The 12,620-nt window shown below is 41.7% G+C and overlaps 1 protein-coding gene across 4 annotated transcripts in view; it reads right to left on the reverse strand.

Annotated features, from left to right (window-relative positions):
* The window catches only part of NPY1R (neuropeptide Y receptor Y1), an 87,670-nt gene extending 77,726 nt beyond the window's left edge, over window positions 1–9,944 (reverse strand). The window contains exons 1-4 of one of the 4 annotated variants that reach the window (XM_073341518.1): window positions 9,681–9,944; window positions 7,371–7,473; window positions 4,289–5,137; window positions 3,616–4,159 (exon numbers count right to left, since the gene is read on the reverse strand). In XM_073341518.1, the coding sequence (XP_073197619.1) occupies window positions 3,701–4,159; window positions 4,289–5,017 (1,188 nt within the window). In that variant the 5' untranslated portion in view covers window positions 5,018–5,137; window positions 7,371–7,473; window positions 9,681–9,944 and the 3' untranslated portion in view covers window positions 3,616–3,700. Of the gene's footprint in view, window positions 1–3,615; window positions 4,160–4,288; window positions 5,138–7,370; window positions 7,478–9,680 lie in introns of all 4 variants that reach the window. The other 3 variants (XM_073341517.1, XM_073341516.1, XM_073341520.1) reach the window with 3 other exon arrangements.
* Window positions 9,945–12,620: the final 2,676 nt, after the last annotated feature.

Here is a 12,620-nt window from a genome sequence, read left to right on the forward strand (position 1 = left end):
CATGAACTTATCTAATTCTTTTTGAACCCTGTTAAAGTCTTGACCTTCACAACATCCTCTAGCAAAGAGTTCCACAGATTTACTGTGTGTTGTGTGAAGAAATACTTCCTTTTGTTTGTTTTAAACCTGCTGCCTATTAATTTCATTTGGTGACCCAAACTTCTTATGTTATGAGAAGGAATAAATAACATTTCCTTATTTATTTTCTCCACACCAATCATGATTTTATAGACCTCTATCATATCCCCCCTTAGTCATCTCTTTTTCAAGCTGAGAAGTCTCGGTCATACTATTCTCTGCTCAAATGGCAGCTTTCCATCCCCCAATCATTTTGTTGCTCTTTTCTGTACCTTTTTCCAGTTCTGAGATATCTTTTTTTCCAGATGGGGTGACCAGATCTGCATGCAATTTTCAACATGTGGTTGTACCATGGATTTATATAGAGGCAATATGGTATTTTCTGTCTTATTATCTATCCCTTTCCTAGTGATTCCGAACATTCTGTTAGATTTTTTGATTGCTGCTGCACATTGAGTGGATGTTTTCAGAGAACTATCCACAATGACTCCAAGATTTCTTCCTTGAGTGGTAACAGCTAATAATATAGACTTCATCATTTTATGTATTGTTGGGATTATATTTTCCAATGTGCATTACTTTGCATTTATCAGCACTGAATTTCATCTGCTATTTTGTTGCCCAGAACACCCAGTTTTGAGAGATCCTTTTGTAGCTCTTCACAGTCTGCCTGGGACTTAACTATCTTGAGTAGTTTTGTGTCATCTGCAAATTTTGCCACCTCACTGTTTACACCCTTTTTTTCAGATCATTTATGAATATGTTGGACAGTACTAGTCCCAGCACAGATCCCTAGGGGACACCACTATTTACCTTGCACCATTCTGAAAACTTACCATTTATTCCTACCCTTTGTTTCCTATCTTTTAACCAGTTACTGACCAATGAGAGGACCTTCCTTCTTATCCCAGGACAGCTTTCTTTGCTTAAGAGCCTTTGGTGAGGTATCCTGTCAAAGGCTTTCTGGAAATTTAAACAGACTATATCCACTGGATCCCCCTTGCCCACATGCTTTTTTATCCCCTCAAAGTATTCTAGTAGATTGCTAGAACAGTTATAAGACAGCTGTCATTTATACACACTGACAACAGTCTCAAGAGGCTGTTACAGTCCTCAGGGATTGCTTTGCTTTGTTCATAAGTCCTACACCAACCACAAGGAAGGGCTGGCATAGGAGCTGTTACCTCCATAGGTGCTGGAACTAGGTGTGCTGGGGGTGCTGCCGCACCCCCTGGCTTGAAGTGGTTTCCATCATATACAAGGTTTGCAGTTTGGTTCAGTGGCTCTCGGCCCCCCCACTATACAAATTGTTCCAGCACCCTGGGTTACCCCACTTTCCTATTTGCATCACAGGCAATAATAGCTTTAGAGTTGCTTTGCGCTAGTGGAGCCAAACACAGAGGAAACTGTATAAACATCTCCTGCAGGTACATGAATATGTTAGTTTGCCAAATACTTTTGTCTCCTGCCTTCTGTATGGTTACAAGAAAGTGGTTTTTTTTTAAATGGGAAAAACAAGGATGGATTTGCCAGTCATGCTCTGTTTCTCCCTGTGAGAATGTTTACCCCAAGTCATGGCATTTATCACAGAAGAAAGGGGAAATATTAATAGAAGCCCATTGTTAAACTATTAGCAATGTCTCACCAGAGATGACCACAGAAAAAAGGAAAAACATATGAAACACAAAAGTGGCCAAACCCCTAAAACAAAATTTTCTCTTCTGGATACAATATATATGTACAGTAGTGGTCTCATTACTCTCATCGCCCTCATAATAACATTCCCAAATTTTAAGAAATGATCCTAAAATAAAGAGATACATGAAATTATAATAGCACAAGGACACACTGTTACCTTAACATTCTATATAATACATTATTTATAAGACTGCACAAGGCACAACATTATTTTTTGACTTTTGAACACTGGCAAAATAAAATATTTTCATATCTTAATCATCTATTCCTATCAAATTTTGAGTATATTAAATTCAACATCATACTTAGAGATCCTTTATGTTTAGAGATGCCAGGCCTAATTTCCATGTGTGCTATACTTACATTACACCTACTTTTAGGCCCTTTTATACTGCCAAAATAGTTTCAAGGAATCTTAGTGTAAACAAGAATCAGGTCTATTCTTTGTATTAAACAAGCTGATTACTTGTATAGGCACTGACTTAGACAGAAAAGTACTTTATGGCATAGATTCTCTGCTAGATATTGTTGTAGTTCCATTTACTTCAGTGGAGCTATGTAGATTTTCATCAGCAGAGGATCTAGCCCTGTATGCCTATATTCTGGAGATTTATAGCTGAGAAACCTTTTAACAAATGTAATAATTCAGAGAACTGTATTGTGGACATTTGGGCAAATAATGAGTGGCTTCCACGGGTGAAAACACCATTGATCAACAGATGGAATGGGTGTATGGCAGCCAAATGTGCCAACAAAAATTTCAAGCCAAATTATGCCCTCCTTTACAATGGTGGAAATCTGGATCAACTCCTTCATTGTGTTGGAGAAAGTCCAGAAATACATCATTGTATCTGATGGAAGAATACAGCTCTACATTATTAATATAGACTAGTAAAGTAATTACTATTAACATTTCAGATAGCCAGGACCACCATATATTTTTACTAGTGGACCTGATTTTCAAAGTATTCTTTGAAGGTGAAATTCCACCCTGTGCAGAGGGCTGGCTCTTAAACACCACTTAGGTCCTCAAAAAAGGGCGTAAGTAGCATTTAAATGGTGTGTATGTCTTGGGTTAGGGGCAAACTTCATGCTAACAGCCTGATTCCCTCAGATGTTAGCAAATGAAAATGTTAAATTTTGGTTTTTCAATGAAAAAATTGTTCACATTATTAAATCTAGCTGTAATATGTTAGGATCAAATTCAAAGACAAGATTAAGAGCCAAATTCTGCTAAAAGTTACACTGGTGAAAAGCTGGAGTAACTCCATTGCACTCAGTGGAATTACTCTGGATTTTCACTAGTGTAAATAAGAACAGAAATTGGCCCTTAAGTCTTTCTTTGATCCTAATTGATTAAAGCACAAATTATCTCTATCAACAATGCATATGCATGTCACCATTTAATTTAATCTGTGGCTTTGTGAGGGAGTCATTCTTGTCTGATTATTCCAGCAAATGGGGTTTTATTTAATACTGCTCTAAAACTGGATTTAAAAAAATAAAACTCTTCAAATCAGAGTGATCTAATTTTATGCCAGACTAGATGTCTTCTTTAGTGATAGTCTCATTCAGACCACTGTTGTTTCCGATGGATTTGCATATATTCACACTGCTGAAAAAATATTCCTTTTTGATAAATACAATAGATAAATCTTAGTACAGACATGCATAACTGTGCAACTCTGATGAAAACCCTAAATAGAAGCAGGTCCAACAATGTCTTATAGTATGATTCAAATATAACTACTGTGAATATTAAATCAGCAATCAGGGGAAATGCACAGCATATAATTTCAAAGTGACACAAGAATTCCTTAAAAAAAGAAAAATCATTACCCATTTTGTTACAAATTTGTGCTTTTCCTTGGGCCCATATCACCTGTGACCACACTGACAACACTTTGGGTTGGATGTGGGGGGGTTATATTTTTTCATCATAATCATTATTTATTTTTTTAAATGCTACTGGGCTTGCTTGCTTCAAAGAGGTCTTTGAAATATCTGTTTGCATGGTGGACATGGCTATAGTCTCATAATCGTCATCCCTGGAGCGAATATCACAAAAATGAAAGAAAAACTGCAAGTCCCTCTGGAAGTTCTTGTTGAGGAATCCATAAAAGATAGGGTTCACACAGGTAGAGATCATGGCTGTGAGGTGACAAATCAAGAACAATACATTGTGGCTGCAGGTGGCAGCAGGCAGAATTTCATGATTCCAGTCAAACACAATATTAAAAATGGTAAGAGGTAGCCAGCAGACTGCAAATGCAACCACAATAGAGATCAGCATGATGTTGATCCTTTTGGTTTCAGTGGATCTGTATTTATTATCTCGCATCTTGTCCATCATGTTGTTCCTTCGTTTTAAGCGTATGTATATCTGCAGAAAACAAAATTCAACAACAACAAAGAAAAATATAGAATCATTTAGCCCAGAGGCAATTCTTTACAAGGACAAACAGAAATCAGACAGAAATAAGGAGAGATCATAAAATAGATTCTCTCTTACCTTTAAGTAGCAAATAAATATAAAACAAAGTGGTCCAAAGTACTGTATCACCAACAGAGCTGTGGTATAAGAAAGCCTGATAGTGTCCAAAGGAAACAAGTCCAAGCACACATATTTGTCCTTATATTCATCGATTGTTATATTTTTGAAGGGTTCATCAGTTAATACATGATAAACCAGGAAAGGCAAGGAGGAAGCCACGGCTAGAATCCAGATGGCAGCAACCCCTAGGTAGGCATGTCTGTTATTCGGCCTCCATCCTCGAGGGTTGATGATCAGCTGATGGCGTTCAATCGCGATGAGGACCAAAGAGAAAACCGAGACTGTGATTGAGACACACTGCACAAAAGGATTCAGCTTGCACATGGCCTCCCCGAAAATCCAGTGGTCCATTAAAGTGTATACAAAGGTGAAGGGCAGACACATGATGGTCATTAGAAGGTCTGAGAAGGAAAGATTGACAATAAGGATGTTGGTAACATTGCGCATCTCCTTCTGTTTTAAGATTATGATAATTAAGGCCAGATTTCCAGAGACGCCAAGAATGATCACAGCCCCATAAACCAGAGCCAAGGTGAAGACCATGGCCAATGGCATGTGGCAATCTTCATCTTGGAAGTGTATGATTCTGGAATTCTTCTCTGAAAAGTTCAGATGCATGGACTGATTCCCAGCAGAGGAAAGAAATGATGTGTTCATATTGTTGAAACTTGGGTCCATGCCCTGCATTGGTCTCGACTGCACTGAGTTTCTTCCGAATGGTTTCAGAAGCTCAAAATGTTCTCATCACTCAAGCAGCGGGATCTCACCAAAAGCTGTCACTTCATTTCCTTGATAACCTTGTACAATCTGCGAAGGGAAAAGAGCACATGTGTTTATTTTTGATCATTTTAATGGCGCCATAACTTTATGATGCTAAGGAAGCGGATATGAGCATGGAGAGAGATTGGCCCTTCTTTCGGCAGGACAGGGTATGTGAGTCCTTGTTCATAACCCTCGAAACAGACCAAGTGGTCTCAGACAGTAAGCATGCTCCCCACAACAGAACTGGTTTTACAGACTACCCTACATCAAACACTCGCCATGAGGACCCCGTACAAGCAATGCCAATGGAGTATTCTCCACCATTTCAAATGCTTATCCACCTCGGGGCAGCATCCACCCAACTGACTTAGAAATACGGCCAGCAGAGCCACTCGCTCTGGAGCAGAAAGCACCAAGGAAGGTGAGAAGAAGACTTGCCCGTAAGCAGAACGGACGACCCGAGAAGAATTTTCATCAGCACCACGGACAGACCAAAAAGCAGGCCGAGATTCAGCACGCGGAAGAGCAGGACGATGAGTATCTGTACGGAGCAGAGCTGTCCTGCTGCGAATAGACTCCAACGGAGAAGTCACTTCCCTGCGCCCTGCATCCCGAGCCTTAAATTCTCAGTGAAGAATATAGGCTGATTTCTCTCTTATATGACTTGACGGCACGTGGAGCTGGAAGAGTTTCCCAGCTGGTGGGTTGCACCCAACGCTAGGAAGCAGACGAGTCCTTTAGACATACGCATGAGAATGCATTAGGAGGAGGGCGCTTGATCACGGGGGAAGGACACTTATGGTCTTAACTTATGCTAAATATAACCGAAAGTATAACAGGGACGATCGTTTCAGAGGCGGAACAGAAGCAGACGTACATTGTCCTTCTAGTTTCATGTCACGCGTTTGCCAGCCAGGATGAAGAACTGTCGAAAGGGGGACTGGAACAATGTGGGTGGGCCAACGCAAATCAGGAGTTTCACAATCTTTCCCTTGAATGTAGTTGCCTCTCCAGGCCTGGTGACATGAGTTCTTTCTCTGAGTGTGCCAGCGTGAGACTGCTTTGTGCCGAGCTGAAGAACTGTACAGATGAGAATGAGCGCGTGCTGCTGACAAACTAGAAAGTGAGGATGTAGGTATAGTGTCAAGGTCGTAATGGAGGCAAGGAGGAATTTCTGTTTGTATAAGCGACTCTGGCTATAAGACAAGGCTAGACGGAGAAGACGACCATTTTAAGGGATTCTACGTCCCCTCCATTCTGGGGCTTCAGAGGAGAAAAAGGGATCGCTCCCAAACCTACAGCCCTCAGCCATACCCACCTCTCACCCTTCCCAAGCATCAACCATTTTCAGTCGAATTATTCCCCCAAAGCTTTTTTAAAATAGAATGGTTGTCGTGAAACGGTTTCCGTGGTTAACTGTCTTCGCCACGGGGCTGTGGGGTTTAGGAGGAGATTGACTCACTGCTAAACAGCAGCGCAAGCAGTTCTGCGAAATGCCTGGCCCCTTAGCCTGCGTGCTCTGCCATTACTGTGATCTTAATCCTACACTTCTTCACGTGCAAAAGGAAGCTGTATCACTAAAACTGAGGGAGGAAGAAAGGGGGGTTAATGGATCCTAATCTATGCTAGGAGAGTACATGTGCGCACAATGTTTGTAATCGCTCTCCAGATTGTGGAAGTCCACCATGCCCAGAATGTAAATAGAGACTGGAAGGCGAATTACCAAAATTAAGGTCTAGATCCCGCGCCCCTGACTCAGAGGAAATTCTTTATTGGAGACGATGAGAAGTTTTGCCTCAGTAGGAAGTGCGGGATACAGAAGGAAGGAAGGAAGGAAGGAAGGAAGGAAGGAAGGAAGAAAGAAAGAAAGAAAGAAAGAAAGAAAGAAAGAAAGAAAGAAAGAAAGAAAGAAAGAAAGAAAGAAAGAAAGAAAGAAAGAAAGAAAGAAAGAAAGAAAGCTCCATTATGTTACGAAATATTTACAAGTGAGAGAGAGAACAGTTGCCGATAGTTCACTATCAAAACAAGTGACATCTAACACATGACAATTATGTCGTTGACAAAGTGAGCTCAGTTTACGACCGATTGAACCTTTAACCCTTACATTCTTTTAAATATGTTTCTTATGATCTATTCTGTTGTTTTCTCAAATTGGCATGTGTTTAATGGCATCTCTCTTATTTTAACAAAGCTATTCAGCTATAAAATACAAAGGACAAGCCCAATCTGACATAAGTAAACAGTGATGAAAAAGTTACTGCAAAACATAGTTCCTTACCTAATTGATTTTCTACTGTTGACCGGCTGGTCACTAACGTGCCGCTGACATTGGGTCAAAGGCAAATCAGCAACTCTGATCACTTTAATCTCAGACAGAAGTGCTATCTAGCAGAGAAGAACAAAGGGCGGGGGAAGGAAAGAAAATAAAAAAGCAAAAATTAAACAGTTTGCCAAAAAAGAGGGGGGGGAGCGATCAATATTTACCTATGCAACACAAATAGACATGGTTAAATAAGCCCCTCCTTCGCAAAAGCTGCAGGCTATTAAATCACAGAAACTCAGGCATGTGTGTTGGGGGGAGGGGAAAGAAGTCAACAAGAAACTGACACACCTCAGCTACAACCTGCAGTTAGCAACGGTCTTGTCCAATCTGGAATGTTCCCTTTGCCAAATCTCAGACGCTCTATTTACAATGTTGGATGCTTAACCTCGGAGCTGTAGGAGGGAGTATTGCCAGTTTACGCCATGTTAATGGTTCCTGAATCACAGCTCCATAATGTCGTTGTCACAAATGTGATCTTCAATGAGCATGAAAGCCGCCGGAGCATATATTGCTGAAATCCACTTTATTTTAAGATACCTCCATGGGGTGAAGTTACTTTAAATGACAGTCGGCATAAATAGTAACTGCAAACACACTAGTAACCACAAACACAGAGATTTAGATAAGTCTTCAGAGGAGGGAGGTTTTCCTCTCACCAGGGAACTGGCCTTACGTCTGTTTGATATATGCTAGGGTTCAGATCCCGTACTCTTCACTCAGACAGACCTGAACGCGTTGCCAGAGTGAGGACTGCAGGACTGGGCCCCAGATAGTCAACAGGAAGATGACAAAAGTGAACGAGGCTCACGCATAAATTAAATCGCAAACTCAGCTCAGCTGGCTTTGTGTTCCATTTCTGCAACGGATTCTCTACAATCATTATTAGCAATACGTTCACATTTAAAATCGCTAATTAATGTAGCCAGGCTTTGGTGATTTATATCCACTAGCCAAAGTTTGACTACTTTGATTTTTTCCAGATAGCTTAATAGCAGACGTCCATCCACCTCAGTGTTATCGCTTAATAATATCTTTACCACATAGCTTCATCCAGTCTGTCTAATCTCCCCGGTCTATTTGAGGATTTGAAATGCCTCCTGTCACCGTGATATGTAAGGCCCCTAGCCAAACTGCTTTTGTTGTATTTTGTGTTTTAACAGAAAACTGTCTGTGCTGAAAGACAGTAGCACTCCCAAGAACCAGAAGCCCTATTGAGAAGTATTTAGTGCCGGCAACGAGGACTTATCTACTCCCAGTAGTATGACTTTGCCGTGACCTGCTGAAAGACAGGACTGGTTTTGCTGTAAACATTAACTACATTTTCATGTCAACAGCAGAGGTCGTACAACTCCAAGCACGCTGGGACTTCAGTAGGTTTCCTCGGGTGGAGGTACAGGCTGGAGGAATGTGTTCTCTCCTCCCCGTTCTCCAATCAAGAAAGGCACTGGGATAATAAACTCAGCCACAGACTCAGACCTCGCCGCAGCGCCTTGTTCGGTGTCACTTTTCTTTTTGTGGCGCTACAACGGCTCGAAAGGGAAAATGCCGATGCTCCTTATTCTCGATAGAGAAGCCACCAGAGTCTCCAGCCCCCAAATCGCCCCCTGGGATCGGATTAAAGGAAGCTGTGTTTGCTGTGCGATTGTGACTCCCTCCCTCCTCATCTCTCCAGCGGGGATTGCATGAAGATAGGCGGGGAGGGGTAGCAGATGAAGTTGACAGTGACCGCGCTTGTCTTTCCCTGACAGCTCATCAGCTGGAGAAGACACCGGTTTACCCTCTCTGTGCTCAGGCTCCCCCCGCCTTTAAAACAAAAGGATCCCCGGAGAGGCTAACCTGTGCTTCTAGGGGTGGGGATGGAGAAATTAAAGGCAGGCAGAAAAAGCACACAGCCCTGCAACGCAACCCAACCCTCCCCCTCCTCGGGATCACACAGACCTCTCCTGCTCTCTCCAAGGATTTGATCCGAAGTTTGATGCTAAGGGATAAAAAGCTGTCACAATGCAAGGCAAGGTGACGGGAAATACCCTGTAAAAACTATTCCAGCCGCTCACAGGGAAGCATACCATACTGTGAGCCCGGACCGACAGGTAACATACCCAAGAGAGACTCCGGACGGTCAGGAATACACCTCTGAATACACCCCTCTCAGCTACACCTGTTCTGTCACCCTGATGAGCCACACAAACATCCGCCTAAAAAGCAGGCGCGCACACCACAAATAAAAATAAAATAAAAACCGAGGAAACCACAAAAGGAACCCACCTTGTAACTGATCTTATCTCCCCCCGTTCCTTTATTTGGTCAGGGTTTGAGCAGAAGAGTGGATGGAGAACAAGGAGCCAGGCGATGTGGAAAACATCCACTGGTATTCCTCCAGCTCTGATCCTAAAGATGGGTGAGGAGAGCTGGAGACACCCCCTTAAAGCTGAACTCCACCTTATCCCAGTTATCACATAGTGTTGCTGTATTGAGCAGATCCTGAAGATCCCAGTGCAAGCACATCACCTTTAAATTATACATCTGGGGGTGGGTTGCCTAGTAATTCTGAAATAAATGCAATTAAGTATGGAAACAAAAGGGGAGGGGAGGTTGCACTGAGAAGAACTTGGGAGGGGAAGCAGTTTGAAATTGCTCTTACAGATTGAACATTGCAACATTTTGTTTGCAAGCCAGTGCCACCTTGTGGCCAAAGTTAAAATGATATTATATAATAGCTGGCTGGAGATGTGGCTGGTAACATGGATTGTGTCAGTTATAAAGTGTTCTGTTGTTGCTTTAAAGCAGCACAACTGGTCTCCACTTTGTTTTGCTCTTGAAAAGTGATTGAACTAATAAGGAGTCCCAAATGTAAACATGACCAATTTCTTTACATTTTGAAATACTAAGAAAGCTAAATGTTTTCTTAAAAGTAGAAACAAGTCAACTAACCAACCACCAAACCTCAAGGAACTATAACTAGTAGTCCTTAGATTCAGTGGATGTATGATTTCCTGCAGATCCATTTCACAGCTGTATGTAGTCCTGCTTTGCCCTAACTTAGCATTTCTCAGATTTTGGTCTGTTGGACCTTCCTGCATGCTGGAACATTGTGAGAACTCATCAGTGGGATGGTTGGGGAATTGGGAAGAGAAATACGCCATGAAAGGGTAGAACTATCCTCATAATATGATACACAGAAGGGAAAGTTGGAGAACCATTGCTCTAGGCAGCTCCTGCAAGTATTGTAAAAACTCCAGGTTTGACCAGATATTTGAATACAGGATGCACATGGCTAGTTCTGCTCACCTTTCCCACTTCTCACCCCATGAACTCAACAAGAAAGCAATGCTGCTTAAGGGTTGTAGTAGTAACGTGCAAGCCTCAGAACCTGGAAAGTTTTAGGACCCAGTGGAGAGTCTCAGAAAAGTCATACAATTAAACTTGTATTTAATAACAAAAAAATCACTACAACTACCATGTAACTTGCAAACACTGGTGAGTTTCACTGAAGTCTGGAATGACTAGAAAGCTGAGATCCAGGGTTTGCCAGTGATTTAAATTTATTTTCAAAACATAAGTCATTGCAGATGTAGCTGCATTAGGATGGCACTCTGTAATTTTTGTGTGACTTGCCTTGTCGAAAAATGTCGAGTAATGATTATTATTATGTTATCATCATTACAGTAGTAATTTCACTACATTAATTAATACAATATTACCAGTAAATGGGAGGCCTGGCTTAGTGCAAGAAGAAATCTGGGACTGGTACTGAGGCTTGTGGCTAAGCTGCACCTACAGCTATAACTGCCAGGAGCCCCCATGTCTCTCAACTGAGCAGAGTAGGGCTGAGCCAGTATTTAGACTGGGAAGCCCAGCTGTTGAAGGGGACATTAGTGCTGGCATTCCCTAGATAGTGCTTTTCTCTCTGAGAAATGGCCCCTTCAGGATCTGTAAACTGAGGGTCTGACTGCTCACCTGGTCATTGAAGAGCCTGTGACACTATTCATAAGAATGGTCAGTGCCAATTTTACAGATTTTTTTAAAAGGAGTGAGAGAGTTGCCAGCCTGAAATGGAAGGGACCAGTTTCTTCTATCTTCCCCTTGTTCCTCCTGCACCAGAAGGCTCCCACGGCTTAACTGCTTCCCTGCAAGGCTCATGCCCATCCTCCCCCACCTTATGGTTATTTTAAAAAATAAATGTAAGCTTTATTGTGTCTTGCACAACCCCAGCACTTTGACTACCAACAGGTGCCAGAGGCATGGGATGAGCCTATTTACACATTCCTAGTTCTGAGTAGTGGTGTTACAGAAATTATATTTGTCTTATCTAAAAGAAATCCCAGCAGTTTCAATTGTATGAGAGACTCTTTGCTTCTTGTTTTCCAATCTTATACTGTATATTGGTACTGTCAGCTGCAATGTTTCACCTCTGAGGTAGCTGCATTTCAGTGGTACAGGAAGTAATCCATAATACTTTATTTCTATTGAACCTTCCATCCAAGGATCTCAGTGTACTTTATAAACGTGGATGAACCAATCCTCACACCATCTGTTTTGTAGTTGGTGACTATTAGTGTCTTTATTTTATACATGAGAAAACTGAAGCCAACAGAGATTAAAGATTGGCTCCTGCAATGACTGAGTGCTGTGAACTCACAATGAAGTCAATGCAATGGCAGTCCCTGATCCCACCACCATGCTAGTGGGTGCAAGTTTACAAGGCCCTTAAAGGGTTGCCCACTATCACACAGCAAGTTTACAACAGAATTGGCAACAGAGCTCAGAATCCTTGAGTCCCAGTCCTGAGTTTTAACTACAAGGCCATCCTTCATCCCATTCCCATATCTACCAAACCATGGCATGTCCAGGTTTAATTAAATAAGATTTGTGCAGTACTTTGGAAGTCCCAAAATATCATTCATTGGAGTACAATCCCAAAGGCCTATAGTACCAAAACTGGTGTTACTGCTTCCCATGTGTTAAGAACCATTGAGTTAGAGCTGCTTCCCATGTGTTAAGAACCATTGAGTTAACTTTTGTGCCCTACGATATCTTTCAAAGGCAGCTTGTATTGCTAGAACTCTTGTCCTACCTCGCTTCACAAACCCCACCCCAAGCTTACTCTTTTGTCATCTCCACATGCTATTTTAGTAATTAAATTTAGACTGTAAACTCTACCGGACAGGGACTATTGCTTTCCTCGTTGAAACACCTATTAAACAT

The sequence above is a fragment of the Lepidochelys kempii genome, chromosome 4, assembly GCF_965140285.1.
Source record: "Lepidochelys kempii isolate rLepKem1 chromosome 4, rLepKem1.hap1, whole genome shotgun sequence".
Taxonomy (NCBI): Eukaryota; Metazoa; Chordata; order Testudines; family Cheloniidae; genus Lepidochelys; species Lepidochelys kempii.